The 23,506-nt window shown below is 39.6% G+C and overlaps 1 protein-coding gene across 1 annotated transcript in view; it reads right to left on the reverse strand.

Annotated features, from left to right (window-relative positions):
• The window catches only part of LOC124616792 (guanine nucleotide exchange factor subunit Rich), a 292,166-nt gene that overhangs the window by 237,639 nt on the left and 31,021 nt on the right, over positions 1–23,506 (reverse strand). Inside the window, exons 2-3 of the mRNA XM_047145207.1 lie at positions 21,481–21,588; positions 8,822–8,974 (exon numbers count right to left, since the gene is read on the reverse strand). Coding sequence (XP_047001163.1) covers positions 8,822–8,974; positions 21,481–21,588 — 261 coding nt within the window. The remainder of the gene's footprint in view (positions 1–8,821; positions 8,975–21,480; positions 21,589–23,506) is intronic.

Genomic DNA, 23,506 nt, shown 5'->3' on the forward strand with positions numbered 1-23,506 from the left:
GTGTATGTTTGTGTTTGTTTGTGTGTCTATCGACCTGCCAGCGCTTTTGTTCGGTAAGTCCCCTCATCTTTGTTTTTATATATAAGTTTTTATTTTGTCTTTTTCATCCTCTTATTGTTTTCAATTGTTTCTCTTATCACATCTGCATCCATCCTTTCACATCTGCATCCATCCTTTCACATCCTCTCAAAAATTTCCAAATAGATTTGTTTATTTCAGCATATTGTACCGTATTTATATTAGGGTTTGCTTGAAACTAATAATTACTTCACTACATTTGAGATTATTTCCTTTTGATCTCTTTGTACCTATCCAGCTTTTGTAGTTCAGATAAACACTTTTGTTCCCTTTAGCCTATGTTTGCACAGCTTTCATTTTCTAATGTGCTGAACTTGTTGCTTAGTTTAATTTGATACACCTCATTTTTCTTAGATAACTTCTTTATAGTTTTGTATCTGTTTTACACACATACTGTAGTATTTTTTAACTGTAAAATATGACCAATTTTATTTTTAGTTCTACTTGGTGCTTACCGCATCTATGTCCTGTATGTTTTCTTTTGGAAGAATGTATTAAGGACAAACATTTTGTTCTTAGCAAATTTAATTAACATATGACCTCTGTTATTTCTCCCAAAATTTCCCACTGGAGAGTCTTTCTTTAGTTTCTGTCCTATCCTCTCCATATTAAAATCACTTATCATCATCTTGCAACAGAGTCAGTGATGCCTGCTAGAAATCTGATCAAACTATGAAGCTATGTATGCAGCACTTTCTGAGGAGGTTACCCGTAGGTCCCGGTAGAATGCCTTGAGGTGCATTCCAACTTGTAATCCCACCTGCAGGTGAGTGTCAGGAGATTGATGCCCCTTACATTAAAAATAATTTGATAAGTTGGACAACAAGGTATTTTCAGACGGTGATCGTACAAGGGAGCGAGAGTTGGTAATGTTGGAACTAAAGATGTAAGATCCCTGCTTCAGTCTATGGAACAGTCCAGGAGGCACAGGTGACCAGTCTGACTGGAAGAATGTATTAAGGACAAACATTTTGTTCTTAGCAAATTTAATTAACATATGACCTCTGTTATTTCTGCCAAAATTTCCCACTGGACCCAATAGTTTCAAAACCGAATGTTCAGCTCAGCCATACACCTGGCAATCATAGTCCAATCAGAACAAGTTCAGGGTCTAGTCAATATGGCGTAGAGTAGCATGATCTGCATCCCAGAAATGTGGGCAAGGAAGCAGAGAGTATTAAGCTTTCACATTCAGCTGGCCTTTATTGACAAATATGGGGTTGCCATGTCAGCTTTTTATCAAAGCAGAGGCCCAAAACTCCAAAACTTCGCATGGTGTAAAAATCTCCAAGTACTGGGTACCCAAGTAGAGTGCTGGACCAACATGGACCATGCTAGTACAGCAGAAATAAATGACTTGTGATTTTGCAGGTGAGAAATGGAAGCCATGTGAAAAGGAGATCCTTCAGATGACTCCTTGGAGCTGCCATTCAGCCGAGACTACAGATTGAGAGCTATACGAAATACAAAAGTAGTCCACATACAGCAGATGGGTGACAGAGGTCACTAGCCTACAAATGGACACACTGAAGAGTGTAACTCTTAGCACAGAGCCCTGCATGATGCTGTTCTCCTAGACACATAGTGAACTTACAGATGTACAATCTCTAACATGAAACAACAGATGAGACAAAAACTGACAAATAAGAAATGGTAAGAGCCTTAAGTGCCCTTTAATGCCCCAGTCATGGTGTGAAAGTAAAATATGATGGCATCAAGCAGTGCTGTACGCCTTATGTAGTTCTAAAAAAACTGCAGTGAAATGTTGCATCTAGAAAAAGCCTGTCAGATGCTATTTCCAACATAACCAGATGGTTGGTTGCGTAACTGTCCAGCTACCACCCTGTGAAGCAGTTTTCTAAGCACACTGCTGAGGCTAACTGGTCAGTAGCTGTCAATGGATGTTGGGTTTTTGACTGGTTTAAGGAGAGGAACAATGATACTACCTGGGAAGTGTGAAAGGAAAACACCTTCTAGCCAAACACAGTTAAAGACCCTAAGTAGATGGAGTCTGAGTAGCATTCCAATGTTGGAGCATCTGATTATGAAGAGCCTGAAGCAGTTCCTAGTTAGTGAAAGATTTATTACATAATTCAGCATGTCTTGAACATTCGAAAGGCGACTGGATAAGAAAAGAATGCCAATGGTACTGCAAAGTGTGTCACGAGGTGTTCAGCAAGAACCAACACATTGGTAGATACACTGTCATTAACGAGGAGGCCATTGACAGTTGTTGATATTAAGTGACTCTGTAGATTACAGAGCTTGGCCCACACCTAGGATTCCCAAGGATGAGGTGTAACACTCCCAGAATCCCTTCTTACTGCATTTAATTGGACAGCAAGAATTAGTGTGGAGCCACTTCAAAGTGATGAGGGTGGTCTACAACTGATGTTGCTTGAGACAATGCAGGCCCTTCAGTGATTCTGAATAACTGTCCAAGTGCCTTCAGTCCAATTGGTACTGGCTCGTGGACGAGTGAGCCCATAGAAAGTTGGATAAAATTTCCAGCAGCACGGGATCATGTCAGAGACACCTCCTGCAACCTCTCTTACATTATCTGAAGGATGGGGCACAAAGTTGGTGATGAAGGTATAATATCACTGCCTGTTGGCTCTCTGAAGAGCCCAGTGTGGTAAGTGGTCCATCAGGCAGTGACAAGGATCACCAGAAAGTGATCACTGTCATAAAGATTGTCATGCAGTGTCCGCTGTGGTGAAGCCATCTGACAGGAGGGAGAGATCATAAGGCTGATATCCAAAAAGTTTCCAGGGGTGGCAATAAAGTGCATAGAAGTAACATCATTGAGAAAAGACAGATCAAGGTTTAAGCTGATTAATTAGAAAGCCCAACCAGTTGAAGTGGTACTTCCCCACGAGGGGTGGTGCACAATGGCATACTCAAATAGAAAAAAGTGAGAAAGGGGGCTGGGGGCAAAGTGACACTTGTTTGATTAAGACAGTCATCTCAAGGCGAGTAATTGTCTGCCTCATTCATTGTTGTAGTCCTCTCAGATGACAATAACATCCATTGCAGTTCCATTGAATTATCACATGGAAGGTGTTCTGCTTAGGTGTGAATGTCACCAGTGGTAGTGGAACGAACATCAACAGATATCAGTTCGAAACATGACGACATGTGGGGATCTGACACCTTAGGTGTTGGCAGAGAAGCCTCCTTAAGAGATTTCTTCTTTTTCTCTTTCACATCTTTTGGCAGTCAAGGATCGTGTGAGGGCTTGCTTATCCATTGCTGGTGTAGGAATGGACAAAGAGTAAGCGGCACTGGGACCCACAGTCGGGTCCTCGAGCCACTGGGTCATGTTGGATCAGTGGTATGTAGATTTCTGAGGGGACTGTCCTGAAAAGGGGGGGGAGGGGGGGGTCCTGTTACCAGTAGATGCCAGGGGAGGATGTTTCTTCTCTTGCCAGGTGTGGGGAATGATTCCCGAAGATCGTGGCACAGGAAACACTATAGAGGGGGGCTTATCAACTCTCCCAGAGGTCGACTTCGAGGGAGCAAAAACAACAGGCATTGCCGATGGTATGGTCACAGTAGCAGCAGAATCTGATATCACAGACGGGATAAAAACCAGCATTTTTCTGAGCTTAAAAGTGAGAATTCCCGGATTTTGCATTCCTTGGTTAGGGTGGCACTTTTTGGGGATAGAGGAGGGTGGTCATTTGCATAATTAAAATAGATGTATGGTCGTGTCATATGTACAATGGGGAGACATACACCCAAAGCAAAGACATTTACAGCCCCACATGAGAGGTGGGAAATTTAGCTTCGCACTGCAGCAAAAAACAATGATTTTGACCTCCTCTGGAAGCACATCCACCTCAAAAGTGAGGAAAAAAAGTGCACGTATCGGTCTTGTTAACTGGTGGGCCTAACCACCTCAAAAAAGAGGGAAAAAGTGCAGGTATCGGCCTTGTTCACTGGTGGGCCTCAATATACATGAAATAATATGAAGTGCCCCCCCATGAACTATCCTTGCCGTTGGTGGGGAGGCTTGCGTGCCTCAACGATACAGATAGCCGTACCATAGGTGCAACCACAACGGAAGGGCATCTGTTGAGAGGCCAGACAAATGTGTGGTTCCTGAAGAGGGGCAGCAGCCTTTTCAGTAGTTGCAGGGACAATAGTCTGGATGATTGACTGATCTGGCCCTGTAACACTAAACAAAACAGCCTTGCTGTTTTGGTACTGCGAACGGCTGAAAGCAAGGGGAAACTACAGCAGCAATTTTTCCCGAGGGCATGCAGCTTTACTGTTTGATTAAATGATGATGGTGTCCTCTTGGGTAAAATATTCCAGAGGTAAAATAGTCCCCCATTCGGATCTCCGGGCGGGGACTACTCAAGGAGACGTTGCTATCAGGAGAAAGAAAACTGGCATTCTACAGATCGAAGCATGGAATGTCAGATTCCTTAATCGGGCAGGTAGGTTAGAAAATTTAAAAAGGGAAATGGATAGGTTGAAGTTAGATATAGTGGAAATTAGTGAAGTTCAGTGGCAGGAGAAACAAGACTTGTGGTCAGGTGAATACAGTGTTCTAAATACAAAATCAAATAACGGTGATGCAGGAGTAGGTTTAATAACGAATAAAATTTAAAAAAAATAGAAATTTGGGTAATCTACTACAAACAGCATAGGGAACGCATTATTGTGGCCAAGATAGATACGAAGCCCATGCCTACCACAGTAGTAAAAGTTTATATGCCAACTAGCTCCGCAGATGATGAAGAAATTGATGAAATGTATGATGAGATAAAAGAAATTATTCAGATAGTGAAGGGAGGCAAAAATTTAATAGTCATGGGTGACTGGAACTCGATCGTAGGAAAAGGAAGATAAGGAAATGTAGTAGGTGAATATGGAATGGGAGTAAGGAATGAAAGAGGAAGCCGCCTGGTAGCATTTTGCACAGAGCACAACTTAATCATAGCTAATACTTGGTTCAAGAATCATGAAAGAAGGTTGTATACATGGAAGAGTCCTGGAGATACTGGAAGGTTTCAGATAGCTTATATAATGGTAAGACAGAGATTTAGGAAACAGGTTTTAAATTGAGAGACGTTTCCAGAGGTCGATGTGGACTCTGACCACAATCTGTTGGTTATAAACTGTAGATTAAAACTGCAAAAAGGTGGGAATTTGAGGAGATGGGACCTGGATAAACTGAAAGAACCAGAGGTTGCAGAGAGTTTCAGGGAGAGCATAAGGGAACAATTGACAGGAATGGGGGAAAGAAATACAGCAGAAGAAGAATGGGTAGCTTTGAAGAATGAAATAGTTGAAGGCAGCAGAGGATCAAATAGGTAAAAAGACGAGGGCTACTAGAAATCCTTGGGTAACAGAAGAGATACTGAATTTAATTGATGAAAGGAGAAAATACAAAAATCCAGTAAGTGAAGCAGGCAAAAAGGAATACAAACATCTCAAAAATGAGATCGACAGGAAGTGCAAAATGGCTAAGCAGGGATGGCTAGAGGACAAATGTAAGGGTGTAGAGGCTTATCTGACGAGGGGTAAGATATATACTGCCTACATCTGTTCCATTGTCCTGCAAGAAATTCCCTCACACTTCAAGAAGAACATAATAATTCCAATCCCAAAGAAAGCAGATGTTGACAGTTGTGAAAATTACCAAACTATCAGTTTAATAAGTCACAGCTGCAAACTACTAACTACTAACGTGAATTTGTTATAGACGAATGGAAAAACTGGTAGAAGCCGACCTCGAGGAAGGTCAGTTTGGATTCCGTAGAAATGTTGGAACGCGTGAGGCAATACTGACTCTACGACTTCTCTTAGAACCCAGATTAAGGAAAGGCAAACCTATGTTCCTAGCATATGTAGACTTAGAGAAAGCTATTGACAATGTTGACTGGAATACTCTCTTTCAAAATCTGAAGGTGTCAGGGGTAAAATACAGGGAGCGAAAGGCTATCTACAATTTGTACAGAAACCAGATGGCAGTTATAAGAGTCGAGGGACATGAAAGGGAAGCAGTTGTTGGGAAGGGAGTAAGACAGGGTTGTAGCCTCTCCCCGATGTTATTCAATCTGTATATTGAGCAAGCAGTAAAGGAAACAAAAGAAAAATTCGGAGTAGGTATTAAAATCCATGGAGAAGAAATTAAAACTTTGAGGTTCGCTGATGACATTGTAATTCTGTCAGTGACAGCAAAGGACTTGGAAGAGCAGTTGAACGGAATGGACAGTGTCTTGAAAGGAGGGTATAAGATGAACATCAACAAAAGCAAAACAAGGATAATGGAATGTAGTCGAATTAAGTCGGGTGATGCTGAGGGATTTAGATTAGGAAATGAGACACTTAAAGTAGTAAAGGAGTTTTGCTATTTGGGGAGCAAAATAACTGATGATGGTTGAAGTAGAGAGGATATAAAATGTAGACTGGCAATGGCAAGGAAAGCGTTTCTGAAGATGAGAAATTTGTTAACATCGAGTATTGATTTAAGTGTCAGGAAGTCGTTTCTGAAAGTATTTGTACAGAGTGTAGCCATGTATGGAAGTGAAACATGGACGATAAATAGTTTAGACAAGAAGAGAAAAGAAGCTTTCGAAATGTGGTGCTACAGAAGAATGCTGAAGATTAGATGGGTAGATCACATAACTAATGAGGAGGTATTGAACAGAATTGGAGAGGAGAGGAGTTTGTGGCACAACTTGACTAGAAAAAGGGATCGGTTAGTAGGACATGTTCTGAGGCATCGAGGGATCACCAATTTAGTACTGGAGGGCAGCGTGGAGGGTAAAAATCATAGAGAGAGACCAAGAGATGAATACACCAAGCAAATTCAGAAGGATGTAGGCTGCAGTACGTACTGGGTGATGAAGAAGCTCGCACAGGATAGAGTAGCATGGAGAGCTGCATCAAACCAGTCTGAGGACTGAAGACCACAACAACAACAACAATATGAAGTGAATGCCTTGCATCTTGAAATATTTTGCATAGTTCTTCATCCATCTGCAGTGTTAGGTCTCAATGAAAAATTAATCCTTGTGCGATGTTGAGGTTCTTACGGGATATTATGTAAGAGCTAAATCACCAATTTGTTTACAAGAGAGTAACGTCCCGACTGGGTAGGATCTGCCATCTAAATTATGATGGAACTTGCTAAGTGCTGAGAGATCACCAAATTTGTTTTCTATACAAAAAAAAACCTTGGTTTAGTAGAGAGAAAAGACCCTCCATCCATTCTGACATTAATCAGGTGAGGGGAGTAAGTATCTTGAAAGTCCCTTAGCTCTTTTTCTTCTTATTTTCTTTTTCCTAAATGGGGTGGGGGGGACAAAGAGGGAAAGTACTTAGTGTCATAATGATTTGCACTGAATTGTCCCCCGTCTGAAGAGAATGCCAGAGCTTCATTGCCACTGCCTGATAACTTTGGTTGTTTCATGATGTCAAATACCCACCATAATACTCTGAGCACAGACTCACTTCACATGTGCCACCAAGCCAGAGCAAAGGCCACATGACATGACGCCAGTGCTTGGGGGCCCCAAGTGGGCAGGCACCTGTTCCTTACCATGAGTCATCAATAGCATGATTCCTGCATGGTCTGGGGGACTACCACCGTATGGACACCTGATGACCCCACACATGGACTGGATCCAGGGTGGGCACAGGGTGACCTCCCATATATTCTGTAAAATAACTTTGCGAAAACAGAGCTCAGTCCCAGACGTGAGGATCAAACAGAAGTTAACCACACTGTGTAGTGTAAATAAATGGAACAAAGTGAGAAAATCCTCAACACAAGTCCTAAGAGAGCTATTTTGTAACTGATGATGGTCAAAGTAGAGAGGATATAAAATGTAGACTGGCAATGGCAAGGAAAGCGTTTCTGAAGAAGAGAAATTTGTTAACATCGAAAATAGATTTAAGTGTCAGGAAGTCATTTCTGAAAGTATTTGTATGGAGTGTGGCCATGTATGGAAGTGAAACATGGACGATAAATAGTTTGGACAAGAAGAGAATAGAAGCTTTTGAAATGTGGTGCTACAGAAGAATGCTGAAGATTAGATGGGTTGATCACACAACTAATGAGGAGGTATTGAATAGGATTGGGGAGAAGAGAAGTTTGTGGCACAACTTGACAAGAAGAAGGGATCGGTTGGTAGGACATGTTCTGAGGCATCAAGGGATCACCAATTTAGTATTGGAGGGCAGCGAGGAGGGTAAAAATCGTAGAGAGAGACCAAGAGATGAATACACTAAGCAGATTCAAAAGGATGTAGGTTGCAGTAAGTACTGGGAGATGAAGAAGCTTGCACAGGATAGAGTAGCATGGGGAGCTGCATCAAACCAGTCTCAGGACTGAAGACCACAACAACAACAACAACAACAACAAAGATTAAACCCAGGCCTTTGGATTTTTAGTCTACCTATTACCCCCTGAGACACCAAGTCATACATATCATACCTATGTTTTCTAATTCCCAAATCTTGTTATCTATTACACAATCCAAGGAAGTTATGAAACAAAAACTTTTACTGTTGTTGAAACAATTGCAGTGTCACACCACAGTAAAATTAGTTGCATGTGTTTATGGATATAAATGGAACTCTAACATTATAGAGATTTTCCTGACAAATGTTCAAATTAAAATGTGGTGAGCATAACGGTTAATTAAAACTAGTTACAAAAGCATTACTGTTGTGAAAAAATCAGAATTAAGCATGGAAAGAGAAGCTTCTCAATTGTACTTACAAGAGACAAAAGAAGAGGTGGAACAACCTCTTTTATAAAAAGTTCAGCACTATCTCGTTTCAAATTGGGATGAGGTGAGTCAATCTGCTCATAAAGACCTTTCTGCTCAGCAACCACACCAAGTTTATAAAACAGTAAATGTCTGTCTGATGTCTGCAACAGTATAGAAAGAAAACTAATCATTGTCACATATGTATTAAACACACATACAAAAATTAAGTAATGTTGTGTATTGTGAATAAATGCTATAAATTGAATTAAGACAGAGAAATTTAGCACTCACTAAAAATAAATATTGTGATGAATCTCATGGCAATACAATTTAATATTTCTGAACTACAGTTTGTACAAAGCATAGTCCAACGTAAAGGTCATACTCTACACTACAATAATACAGTGAGAGAAGGAGTCAGGCAATCTCAAATAAATTAAGACTGAGAAGTTAATATGCACCAGTTAATAGAGGATTAGAGCAAATGGCAAAATTATGATAAACAAGAAGCAAAAAAATTATGAAGGAAGAACACAGGGGATAGAAAAGGTGTCTGATGGCAAAACAAAGGGAGACAAAGAAAGAAGGAGAGCTTTAAGATGCTGGTATCAGCAGGTAATTTAATACTTTGACTGAGGCAGATATCCACAACAGCCAAGTGTGCTATGCCCCAGACAGGGTTAACAGTAACAGCGCTTTCTCCTAATGTATCTATAGTATAAGTTTTGAAACTCATGCTTGTTAATCACTTAGTTGCAGATGGACTTTAGTGTCCATTTGGTGCAGTGCAATAAATGGACTCTCTCCAAACTTTGCAGTTTCTTTTGTACCTAACACATGACATTTTTGTGTACAGTATATAATATTGGTATATGACATTTATCAGTTCTAGATCAGTGCTAACAGACACACAATTTATTTTATTGCTTACTGTAAACATATAAGACAGCTTTTCAAATAAATTTTGTCAAGAATTGAATAGCTTTCATTTTTGTGTTTCAACACATACCAGAAAGAAATAATCAGTGGTAAATAAAATTGATATAGCTTGTTTGGTGATATTGATCATACACACATTCTATAAAAATACTTCACACATGAATGTAAATAAAACAAATATTTCATTTGAATATAATAGAGGGAAACATTCCACGTGGGAAAAATGTATGTAAAAAACAAAGATGCTATGACTTACCAAATGAGAAAGTGCTGGCAGATAGACACAATAAAAAACACACAAACACACACACAGATTTCAAGCTTTCACAACCCAAGGTTGCTTGATCAGGAAAGAGGGAAGGAGGGAAGGAGAGGGAAAGACGAAAGGATATGGGTTTTAAGAGAGAGGGTAAGGAGTCATTCCAATCCCGGGAGCGGAAAGACTTACCTTAGGTGGAAAAAAGGACAGGTATACACTCGCGCACACACACACATATCCATCCGCACATATACAGACACAGGTAAACATGATATATCATATATCATACTTACCTAAGGTAAGTCTTTCCGCTCCCGGGATTGGAATGACTCCTTACCATCATCATCATCATCTTGGACAGTTTCCAGCCACTGGCTGGGTCTGTCGGGAACACAAGCCTCTCCATCGTGTTCTGTCTTTCCACCATTCCCCCTCTTCCACCTTCGTCCAGTTCTCTCCTCTTCTCGCCACACATTCCTTCACTCCCCTCACCCATCTATCTCTTGGTCTTCCCCTGGGCCTCTTCCCCTCCAGTTGCTGATCAAACATCCTCTTTGGAATTCTTCCCTCATCCATTCTCTTCATGTGTCCATACCACTGCAGTCTTGATTTTTCTATCCTGTCCTGTACTGGTTCCTCCTTTAGTCTTTCCCTCACATACACATTTCGCAATCTGTCTCGTCTTGTTACACTCAACCTGCTCCTCTGGAACTTCATTTCACTAGCTTGTATTCTACTTTTGTCGCTTTTGTGCATTACCCATGTCTCACTTCCGTATGCCAATATGGGGACATCCTTTCGTCTTTCCCTCTCCTTCCCTCTTTCCTGATGAAGCAACCTTGGGTTGTGAAAGCTTGAAATTTGTGTGAGCGTTTGTGTGTTTTTTATTGTGTCTATCTATCAGCGCTTTCTCGTTTGATAAGTCACAGCATCTTTGTTTTTTATATATAAATATTTTATTTGTTTACATTTGTAACCTCATGTTTTTGGAATGAATTTTTCATTCTGCAGCGGAATGTGTACTGATATAAAACTTTCTGGCAGATTAAAATTGTGCGTTGGACTGGGATTCGAACCCGGGACCTTTTGCCTTTCAGGGGCATGTGCTTAAATAAATAAATAATATATCTGGAAATGTCTCCCAGGCTGTGACTAAGTCATGTCTCCACAATATCCTTTCTTCCAGGTGTGCTAGTCCCACAAGGTTTGAAGGAGAACTTCTGTGAAGTTTTGAAGATAGGAGATGAGGTACCAGCGGAAGTAAAGCTGAGAGGATGGATCATGAGTCATGCTGCGATAACTTAGTTGGTGCAGCTCTTGCCTGCAACAGGCAAAGATCCTGGGTTCGAGTCTTGGTTGGCCACACTGGTTTAATCTGCCAGGAAGTTTCATATCAGCGCACACTCCACTACAGCATGAAAAATTCATTCTGGAAGCACTGCCCAGGCTGTAGCTAAGCCTTGTCTCTACAATATCCTCACTTCCAGGAGTGCTAGTCCTGCAAGTTTTGCAGGAGAACTATTGATTTGAAAGGTAGGAAATGAGGTACTGGCATGTGAGAACAAGACATGAGTAATCTTATGTTTTTCTTATGATTCTCCTATTTTTTTCTTTTCTTTTTAAAAGTTCAAAGTCACATCCCTCCTACTCCTTCATTATCCATGCTATTTATGAGATTCAGTAAGAGCTCTAAGTATAAACCTAAGCATTCTGTTGTAGTTAGAGACCTACTTTCTTTACTTTGCATCTTTGAAGCAGAAAGCCTAGCATCTAGTCTTACCTTTAACCGCTTTGCACTAAATTACAGATCTTAATCTCACAATCAATTTCTGTGTTGATACAAATATCTTTTTATGTTGAAGTCAGCAGAAAGTCCATACGTCAAACACTAGTTCCCTGATTCAGTTGCTAGACCATAAACCAATCATTGATTTTCTGCAGGTCTTACATTATCCACAAAGTCATTTTTATACATTGTGAATGGTGAAAGTTCTATCTCACTCCACCAAGTTGTGCCCTAAGCTACTTTTACATTTAATGATTTCTCCCCATTAAGATGACATAGTGAGTTCTATCTGCTACAAATTCCTTCATCCAATACAATGATACTCTAATATTTTCTGCAATGGTGTGGAAATAGTACACAACATCAACCCAGGTGCCATTATATACTGCATTCTGGATCTTATAACAGAACAAAGCAGAGTTTCACAGAGCTGTGGCGTTCAAAATTCATGCTGAGTACTACAGGGGAATCTTTTAGTCTCCAAAAACACTGTAAAATGTGTCCCATAATTCTGCATTGAACAGACAGAAGTAATATAGGCCTACAGTTATATGCTTCTGTGTGATGACACTTTTTCATTACAGGAATTATTTGCACAGGCCAAGAAATTAATGTGTGATGCTCAATGAGAGGTAAGTGACGGATGAGAAGCTAATGTGACAGGGTAATCACATGTGTAATTTTTGGATTTCTGAAGACAGACTTGGGTGCTACAGTTATGAGGTCACTAACAAGCACTATTCCCAATAGGCAATCTGGCAAGCTTCTCAAGTATGTCAGAGTACATCAGATCGAAGAGACTAATCAACAAGAGCTATTCACAACTGCAAGAAACAAACCATTACGAATAAAGTATATACAGTTACCTTAGCCAGGTATGAAGAAGTAATGAAAAACATATGTTAACAGGTGCAACTGTGAACCAAATCTAGCAGCATGAGGTAATTAGAGATTATGTTGCAAACCTATCAAAGATAAACTACTTACTGAGCCTAACAGACACGTTCCAAATCTGAGAAACAGATACACAAAACAGTAATCACAAAACCAGCAATGTATGTCTTGCTGTGTGTGTTTCCATTTGTTGTTGCTGTCTTCAGTCCCGAGACTGGTTTGATGCAGCTCTCCATGCTACTCTATCCTGTGCAAGCTTCTTCATCTCCCTGTACATACTGCAACCTACATCCTTCTGAACCTGCTTAGTGTATTTATCTTTTGGTCTCTCTCTACGATTTTTACCCTCCATGCTGCCCTCCAAAGCTAAATCTGTGATCCCTTGATTTCTCAGAACATGCCTTACCAACCGGTCCCTTCCTCTTGTCAAGTAGTGCCACCAACTCCTCTTCTCCCCAATACTATTCAATACCTCCTCATTAGTTGTGTGATCAACCCATCTAATCTTCAGCATTCTTCTGTAGCACCACATTTCAAAAGCTTCTATTCTCTTCTTGTCCAAACTATTTATCGTCCATGTTTCACTTCCATACATGGCCACACTCCGTACAAATACTTTCAGAAACGACTTCCTGACATTTAAATCTATACTCGATGTTAACAAATTTCTCTTCTTCAGAAACACTTTCCTTGCCATTGCCAGTCTACATTTTATATCCTCTCTACTTCGACCATCATCAATTACTCTGCTCCCAAATAGCAAAACTCCTTTACTACTTTAAGTGTCTCATCTCCTAATCTAATTCCCTCAGCGTCACCCGACTTAATTCAACTACATTCCATTATCCTTGTTTTGCTTTTGTTGATGTTCATCTTATATCCTCCTTTCAAGACACTGTCCATTCCGTTCAACTGCTCTTCCAAGTCCTTTGCTGTCTCTGACAGAATTACAATGTCATCGGCGTACCTCAAAGTTTTTATTTCTTCTCCATAGATTTTAATACCTACTCCGAATTTTTCTTTTGTTTCCTTTACTGCTTGCTCAATATAAAGATTGAATAGCATCGGGGATGGGCTACAACCCTGTCTCACTCCCTTCCCAACCACTGCTTCCTTTTAATGGCCCTCGACTCTTACAACTGCCATCTGGTTTCTGTACAAATTGTAAATGGCCTTTCGCTCCCTGTATTTTACCCCTGCCACCTTTAGAATTTGAAAGAGAGTATTCCAGTCAACATTGTCAATAGCTTTCTCTAAGTCTACATATGCTAGAAACATAGGTTTGCCTTTCCTTAATCTAGCTTCTAAGATAAGTCGTAGAGTCAGTATTGCCTCACGTGTTCCTATATTTCTACGGAATCCAAACTGACCTTCCCCGAGGTCGGTTTCTACCAGTTTTTCCATTCGTCTATAATGAATTCACATTAGTATTTTGCAGCTGTGACTTATTAAACTGATAGTTCGGTAATTTTCACAACTGTCAACATCTGCTTTCTTTGGGATTAGAATTATTATGTTCTTCTTGAAGTCTGAGGGAATTTCACCTGCCTCATACATCTTGCTCACCAGACGGTAGAGTTTTGTCAGGACTGGTTCTCCCAAGGCTGTCAGTAGTTACAATGGAATGTTGTCTACTCCCGGGGCCTTGTTTCGACTCATGTCCTTCAGTGCTCTGTCAAACTCTTCATGCAGTATCGTATCTCCCATTTCATCTTCATCTACATCCTCGTCAATTTCCATAATATTGTCCTCAAGTAGATCGCCCTTGTATAGACCCTCTGTATCCTCCTTCCATCTTTCTGCTTTTCCTTCTTTGCTTAGAACTGGGTTTCCATCTGAGCTCTTGATATTCATACAAGTGGGTTCTCTTTTCTCCAAAGGTCTCTCTAATTTTCCTGTCGGCAGTACCTATCTTACCCCTCATCAGATAAGCCTCTACACCCTTACATTTGTTCTCTAGCCATCCCTGCTTAGCCATTTTGCACTTCCTGTCGATCTCATTTTTGAGACGTTTGTATTCCTTTTTGCCTGCTCCACTTACTGCATTTTTGTATTTTCTCCTTTCATCAATTAAATTCAGTATCTCTTCTGTTACCCAAGGATTTCTACTAGCCCTCATCTTTTTACCTACTTGATGCTCTGCTGCCTTCACTATTTCATTCTTCAAAGCTACCCATTCTTCTTCTACTGTACTTCTTTCTCCCATTCGTGACAATTGTTCCCTTATACTCTCCCTGAAACTCTGTACAACCTCTGGTTTAGTCAGTTTATCCAGGACCCATCTCCTTAATTACCACCTTTTTGCAGTTTCTTCAGTTTTACTCTACAGTTCATAACCAATAGATTGTGGTCAGAGTCCACATCTGCCCCTGGAAATGTCTTACAATTTAAAACCTGGTTCCTAAATCCCTGTCTTACCATTATATAATCTACCTGATACCTTCTAGTATCTCCAGGATTCTTCCATGTATACAATCTCCTTTCATGATTCTTGAACCAAGTCTTATCTATGATTAAGCTATGCTCTGTGCAAAATTCTACCAGATGGCTTCCTCTTTCATTTCTTACCCCCAATCCATATTCACCTACAATCTTTCCTTCTATCCCTTTTCCTACTCTCTAGTTCCAGTCACCCATGACTATTAAATATTCGTCTCCCTTCACTACCTGAATAATTTCTTTTATCTCGTCATACATTTCATTAATTTCATCATCATCTGCAGAGCTAGTTGGCATATAAACTTGTACTACTGTAGTAGGCGTGGGCTTCGTGTCTATCTTGGCCACAATAATGCGTTCACTATGCTGTTTGTAGTAGCTAACCCGCACTCCTATTTTTTTATTCATTATTAAACCTACTCCTGCATTACCCCTATTTGATTTTGTATTTATAAGCCTGTATTCACCTGACAAAAAGTCTTGTTCCTCCTGCCACCGAACTTCACTAAGTCCCACTATATCTAACTTTAACCTATCAATTTCCCTTTTTAAATTTTCTAACCTACCTGCCCGATTAAGGGATCTGACATTCCACGCTCCAATCCGTAGAACACCAGTTTTCTTTTTCCTGATATCTACGTCCTCTTGAGTAGTCCCCGCCTGGAGATACAAATGGGGAACTATTTTACCTCCGGAATATTTTACCCAAGGATTATAGGATACACGTATCTTATTTCACACCATAATTATGGTACTGTCTGCTACTAGATGTGCATCTTTGTGAAGCTTTTACACTTACTACAAGGTCCATGAACCATGGACCTTGCTGTTGGTGGGGAGGCTTGTGTGCCTCAGCAATCCTATCATCATTTAACCGTACAGTACAGCTGCATGCCCTCGGGAAAAATTACAGCTGTAGTTTCCCCTTGCTTTCAGCCGTTTGCAGTACCAAAACAGCAAGGCTGTTTTGGTTAGTGTTACAAGGCCAGATCAGTCAATCACACAGACTGTTGCCCCAGCAGCTACTGAAAAGGCTGCTGCCCCTCTCCAGAAACCACATGTTTGTCTGGCCTCTCAACAAATACCCCTCCATTGTGGTTGCAACTATGGTACAGTTATCTGTATTGCTGAGGCACACAAGCCTCCCCACCAACAGCAAGGTCCATGGTTCATGGACCTTGTAGTAAGTGTAAAAGCTTCACAAAGATGCACATCTAGTAGCAGACAGTACTATAATTATGGTGTGAAATAAGATACGTGTATCCTATAATTGCATGACACAATTTAGACATGCATTCAGAATAGCTAAAGTGACTTTTACATCCGTTTGGTTATTAAACTGAAGTACTGTCTCCAGATGATATGATGGGGGGAAAAGTTAAGTATTAGCCCCCTTGATTGATAACAGATGATTTTACATTATTTGCCATGGATGGATTTCTTCAGAGTATGAGTGTCAAATATAAGCTCATCAAACCCCAGTGGACTATGCAACTCTATTGATGTTTTGCAACTTAAGATGAATCACTTTCAAAAAATTTAAAGATCGGTCTTCCATGAAGGTCAAAGACTATATTACAACCTCCCACATACACGTGATGCCTCTCCTGTGAAACACCAGGTTCATTTTCCCTGGTGTTTCCACAGATATATACAATTTAATTTTTGCAATATGAATGTGGAGTTATCCATAAAAAACATACTTTTCACCTGATGTTTCAAGCTATGTCTAGTGTCAACAGAAAATGTTGGTTTGTTTCTCGCTACAAGCAAAAAGGTTTACATAAAGGAATTTTACATGCTCTTTTGATAGACTGATTCCAAACAGTCTGATATTTGTTATAATAAAAGGAGTAAAAAGGGGCAGCAAAACTCGAGGAATGGCCACTGCTTCTGAAGGAAATTGTATATGATCAAAAGAACATTGAACAACTGGGATCAAAAGGAATGAGACAGTGCACCTATTAAGACAATGAATTCATAACAGGACAATTGAGTTTGCCCAGTCTGGCCATTCTGATTTAGGATTTCCATTTTTTTCCCCTCTAGCATTCAGGCATATGCCTAAAGCTATTTATTTTCATTGTATTATGATGAAAACCCCTGTATCATTGTGATACAATCCTTGGATGGATGGATGGATGGATGAATGAATGAATGAATGAATGAATGAATGAATACATAAATAAATAAGTCATGAATACTTCTTTGCAAGACCTGTGACTGCAAGTACCTGGTGAAACACATAAAAAATTTACCTGGTGAAACACAGAAAAAATTCACCTGATGATTCTTAAGGGAGACAGTTGGTATAATGTGAAATGACCACAATTGCACAGCTACAGAAATTTGGATTCATACATCAGACTTTCCAAATGAGGTAGGAAGCATGTACTGTACTGTGACAGTACATGCAAATATTTGCTATCCTTCATTATGGATCCTTGCTCTTTATATTTTCACCAATACAGAAAAGTTTCCCTTTCGCTAACCAGAATCTAGTTCCACGTACTGTTCCCATATTGGTGCCTAGCTCATGGGCTTGCCCCAAACAGACTTCCCATAAAATTATCCATCTCCTCCTTCCAAAATGACCTCTGACTGTTCCAATTCCGTCAGTCCACAGCCCTCAACAACCTAGTCCTGCAAAACCTTATGAATCAGGCCCAAACCTTCTTGAACTACTTCCTCTCCATCCACAAAATTCTCCTGCTCTGCAATCCCCAATTCCTGCAGCCCATTTCCCAGAGTGAAAACCATGCCACACAGGAACTAGAGCAGTATGCATAATGCAACTGAACCACCACCACAAGAGCCACCATCAGACTTCCACACACCCCCTCACAGCTGCCAAGCACTGCCTTGCAGACCTACTACACATTTACCACAATCTCAAAAACCCACTCCCACCACCCAACATAACCCAGAGTTTTAACAGACCCACAACACAAGCATGAGCCTGTTTCCCAAATGCCTCAGCCCAAAAAAGTATCAGTCCTTCCCAAGGGCCTTACCTTTTATCACACTCCCAAACTCAATCATGCTTGTTTTGTTAAATGTATTCCCTCATCCTCCTAGTCCCTAAAGCACAAACACTTTCTTGGTACTAATTATACCAGACTCAACCCAAAACCAATACTGAACCTTGCCTAACTCTCTCTCTCTCTCTCTCTCTCTCTCTCTCTCTCTCTCTCTCTCTCTCTCTCTCTCTCTCTGTGTGTGTGTGTGTGTGTGTGTGTGTGTGTGTGTGTGTGTGTGTCTTTACTGATGAAGGCTGTGGCTGAATGCTACATGTGAGTGTGTTTTAATCATGCCTGTCTTGTCTGCAACTTGACATGTCTTCTTTACAGTAAGGAGCAATCTATCTTTTCCTACATTGTTGATATTCCCACTGGAGTATCCATTGTTTGAAAAAGTACATTTTAAACTCCTAAAGCAACTCAGTTCAGCCAGATTTGAGCTTAGAATCATTGCAAATGTTGTGTAGAGACAAATCAGTAAACTGGCATATTTTGTACATTTTTATTCAGTAATGTCATCTGGAAAAATGTTCTGGGGTAACTCATCTTTTAGAAAGAAAGTCTTCATTGCCCAGGAATGTACTTAAAGAATAATATGCGGTGTTCATCCACGATCATCTTGTGGACATAAGTTTAAGACATTGGGCATTCTGACTACTGTTTCAGATTATATTTATTCCCTCATGAAGTTTATTGTAAATAATCCACTGCAGATGAAGAGTATATCAATGATGTACCAGAAGTAAAAATGAGATTCCTTACTACACATTAAGTTTGTCTTTAGAAAAAAAGGGTGTACAAAGTTGCAACAAAATTTTTTGATAACTTAGCCAGTGATACGTCTGACAGATAGCAAAGTAAAATTTCAAAACAAACTAAATAAGTTTCTCCTTGCCAATGTTTCATGCTCTGTAGAAGAATTTCTATTATTGTCATGTGTAAAAGATGGTGGATAGGAATTACTAACTCACATTTGAAGATACTAAAAAAAAATTAAAAACATTACATGTGCTCAGCATGTAGCCATATTTAAAATTTAAGTTTAAGTTGAGATGTGTATGCAAAATGACTCATTCCACATCATTCCAATTTATTATGCAAATTATTCATGGAATATGAAAATAATTAACTCATTCATTGTGTCTTTCTGTGACTCAATGTTTCTTTATGTTGAGTAGCAATCTGTTCCTTATTGTCATGATGTCCAATCTGCCACACTTGTACAATGGCTTGTTCAGTATATTCGCAGATTGGGAGACCATATACAGAGATGCCATTGTTAAATAATTATTAAGGTTCCTGTCATCTTTTAATTGTTTCTGAAATGTGTATGCACCTAAGAGATGTTAACACAGCTAACCATCAGGCACCATATGACTGTCCGTTTACAACAGGATGAGTAATTGCTTATTTAACTTCAGCTGTTTCTATGAACACGCTGTCAGCATACCCAGATCATCTACATCTACATTTACGAGCTACATGTAAACTTATTATGTGAAGTGAAGGGTCTTTGTGGTACAATGATTAATTACCCCTCCCCTTTTATTTCAGGTTGTGAATGGCACATAGGAAGAACAACTGCCAGAAATCCTGTAATTCCACCGATCTTCTCAGTGTGGTCACTCTTGAGACATATGTATGGAGAAGTAATATGCTGCCCGACTCTTCTTGGAAAGTATGCCCTCAAAATTTCAACAGCAACCCCTCAGTGATGCACCTCCCCCCCCCCCCCCCCCCCCCGCCCGTCTCTCTCTCTCTCTCTCTCTCTCTCTCTCTCTCTCTCTCTCTCTCTCCCCCCCTCTCTCTCTCTTTCTCCTGCCCCCCTCTCTTCTCTCCCTCCCTCCCTCCCCCTCTGCCTCTTTCCCTATGACCCCCCCCCCCTACCCACCTCATTACTTCAAGCTGGTATGGGTCCCAGACTAATGACAACACCTAAGAACTGGTCCTGGTCCAAGAGTGTTTTGTAAGACACTTTTTTCATGGTTGAATTGCATTTAGTTCAGATTCTTCTAACAAATCTCAGACTGCCTACTTCCTGGATAAGTCAAGAGGAGCAATACCTACCAAGCAGTACAATTTGTCAACAGTGGTTGGTTTCAGACATCCCATAATTAGCCTTGGAGATTCATTATGAGCTACGCCCACTTCTTTTGTCCGAGCAGATTTATACTACACTGGGCAGGCATATATACCAGTCTAGAAACATTAAAGTGCAATGGCAGAATTATGGTCCACCTGGAATTGGATATCCTAATTACTGCCAACAGGTTTCCATGTGATGATGTTTCGGGCTGACATCTTATGTTTAGTATTACGGCAGTGCCACCAGTAAGTGTGTGAGCTACCTAAGGTAACTTCAAGGAAGTTGGGTGTGAAACAGTCCTCCACTTTGATGCCTCCCAAGTAACACAGTTTTCTTCCTATCTGTCTGGTTTGCACTAACAGAGCCAAATATCACAAGATCTCTGCAGAATCCATAGAGATTTTTATACAAAATTTCCATTCTCCGGAACTATCATAACTCACAAACATAAAACATGTTCTGGTAATTCCACAACAGATGGCATTCATGTGATAAATAAAAGAAGAAATTATATAATGGATCATCCGCAGTGAAACAATTTTGGATGACTGAATTCAGTACTTCAGCCTTCTTTCTTTCTTTCTTTCATCTTACACTTTCGTGCCAGTACAATAGTTGAATGACTGAACAGATGATTTTGATCCTCTTACTGACTTCACCTAAAACTTCTTAGGGTACTTAGGCAGGTCAGCCAGCAAAACTGTACTTCCAAACTCAAGGAATGATTCTCCCTTACACTCATTTTACCTTCGATCAGCTTCTGTTTGCCAACAAGAGTTTTACTCCGCTTAAATCATGAGCAGCTAAGGTGAGAATTTTATGATTAATACTGAATTGTATTTGGCTCGAATCATAATAAGACATATTCTGTTTTGAAATTTAACCCAAATTTGAGAAAAATAAACAGTTCATTTATTTTGACTGACCAACAACACAATAAAGTGTCCAAATTTTTCATGAAAATGCTTCCTCTTCCATTGGGGACCTGTGTGTAGTAACAAATATAAGTAATAATTTTTTCAGTATTAAGCCATACACATGCTTTCATGTATATGTAAAATTGGTTTCAATATTTCTGAGCTTCTATTCATCTCATATTGATATGAAAACTTTTTCACCATCAATGTTGGATCAGATTTTCTATGCTGGTGGTTAAGTGTGCACATTAAAACTGGACAAAGTTGTTAAGGATTCTTAAGTTCTTCCATCCAGACTGAGTTCATTTCTTAGAGATTTGTACTTACAGCAACAACCAGCATGCTAGAATCAGGTCTCCACTCAACAAGAATATTTGTCCCATATTGTTTAATGGAGTTTTGTTCACGTCGATGGTAGACAATTGGCACACATGGCTGAAAAATGGAAAAATACTCCAGTCAAAAAAGTTCTTACAAACAGCACATTAGTAACTTGTAACAACAAAAGCAAAATACGTCAAGTAGCTTCATTACAACATTGTCACAGATTCCAATACCTTTAATCCAAGAAAAAATAGTACTGACAACTATCATCAAGGTATGCTGACACAACTAGTAGTACGAAGCTATTAAGTAATGCAACTATGATGATACAGTCAGACTGAAGGATAACGACAGAGTGCTTGTGGGGTAAAATACTATTTTAACTACATCATGACGAATTTCCTTCTCTGCCTTACCCAATCAAACATCTCTAACACTATCAGCATCAACAGAACATTAAACTCTAATGTTCTGTTTTCCTTCCATCCACTATGACTACTACATATTCACACAAATCTATTGTTCTCTGCCACAGTATGTAAACGCTGCTTCTTTCTCTATTTGGTTAATCCTACAGTGGACAGACCTAACTGATTCTTCAGTGATAGAACCCAACTGAGTGGGATGCTTTAAGTATGTATATTTCTGTACACCACATGTTCAATGAGTGGTTTGATGAGCGGGTTCCATTTGGCTGATACTTTGATCTGACTTATGTTTTATCTACTAACAGATATGATTAAGATTCTGTTTTATATCTGTATTTGATTTAGTCCATATCATCCTCTCTACTAAAATAGTCTTGGTTAGGTGGGAAAGACAAACTCAACAAGTTAAAAAGACTGAAATTAATGTTACTGAAAATGTATATGTTAATTCCAGCTTCTCTAGAAACATTTCATATCTAAAAAAAAAAAACATAAAAATTTCTTGTAACTAATTCAACCGAATAAATCTGTGCTGCCAAGTTGATTTTAATGCTGAGTACTACCATAAAACATCACTATTGTCAAATAATACCAATAATTATTAGAAGATCTAACAATAATTATGGATATTATTGTGGAACTATCTTTACAATATTTACTAAATGTAAATGTGGATCCTTTACAGATTAATCATGGTAGTAGTCATAACATACTGGTGTTAACAAATATCTAAATGTAAAAATCCATTAACTTCGTAAACAATCTTAAAATTTATAAATTCAACTGATTGGATAGATATGAATTTGGCTTCACAAATTACTTTTGGAAATTCATTTAATTACAAAGTGATGTAGGACATGCTAAACCACAGGCTGGTAACCAGTGGCCAGCGGGCCAGATCTGGTCCATGATTGGTTTCAATCCAGCCTGCAGAAGCAATTCTTGGAAGAGTGTGGCACTCATATTGTACTTCGCCAGTGATGCATTTTCGGATATTTGCCAGTTTTGCTTCTGTATGAGACTGCCAATATACGTTAAGTTCAAGCTATTTAGACTTTACAATATTTTTAATGAACAACGAAATGACAGCTTAATTTATTTAGTATTACAGAAATGACTCGTATCAAGACAAAAAACCAAGTTCTTGTCAGGAAATCCCAAACCATATCATTTAATGCAGAATGTGGTGGAACTTCAGTTGTCTATAATATATTTGTTATTGCAATCAATGAAGAAAGATGCTAGTGCTGCCAGGTTAGAATTCTAGTACTGGAGAAAAGGCCTCAATCTTATGCACATTGAGCTCCTGATCTATAAGAATTACATAAAATTTGCCATTTTAAATGTTTGTGCAGACAAAATTACACAGACACTCCCAAGGGATGTTATTGTGTGCCTTACCTCTGACTGGGAAGTGAGGAACCACACACTGATGGAATCGGACCCTTCTCCGATGTAAGCAGTGCCAATAGTTGAAGCCTATGAAAATGTCCATGCAGCCCAAATTTTGTTTATCATGGAAGAAGATGATGTAACAGTCAGCTCTCCAGCACCAGAATTGTGGGAAGTCTCACGCCCTCCAAACAACCCGCAAAAACAAA

The sequence above is a fragment of the Schistocerca americana genome, chromosome 5 (assembly GCF_021461395.2).
Source record: "Schistocerca americana isolate TAMUIC-IGC-003095 chromosome 5, iqSchAmer2.1, whole genome shotgun sequence".
In the NCBI taxonomy this organism is placed as follows: domain Eukaryota; kingdom Metazoa; phylum Arthropoda; class Insecta; order Orthoptera; family Acrididae; genus Schistocerca; species Schistocerca americana.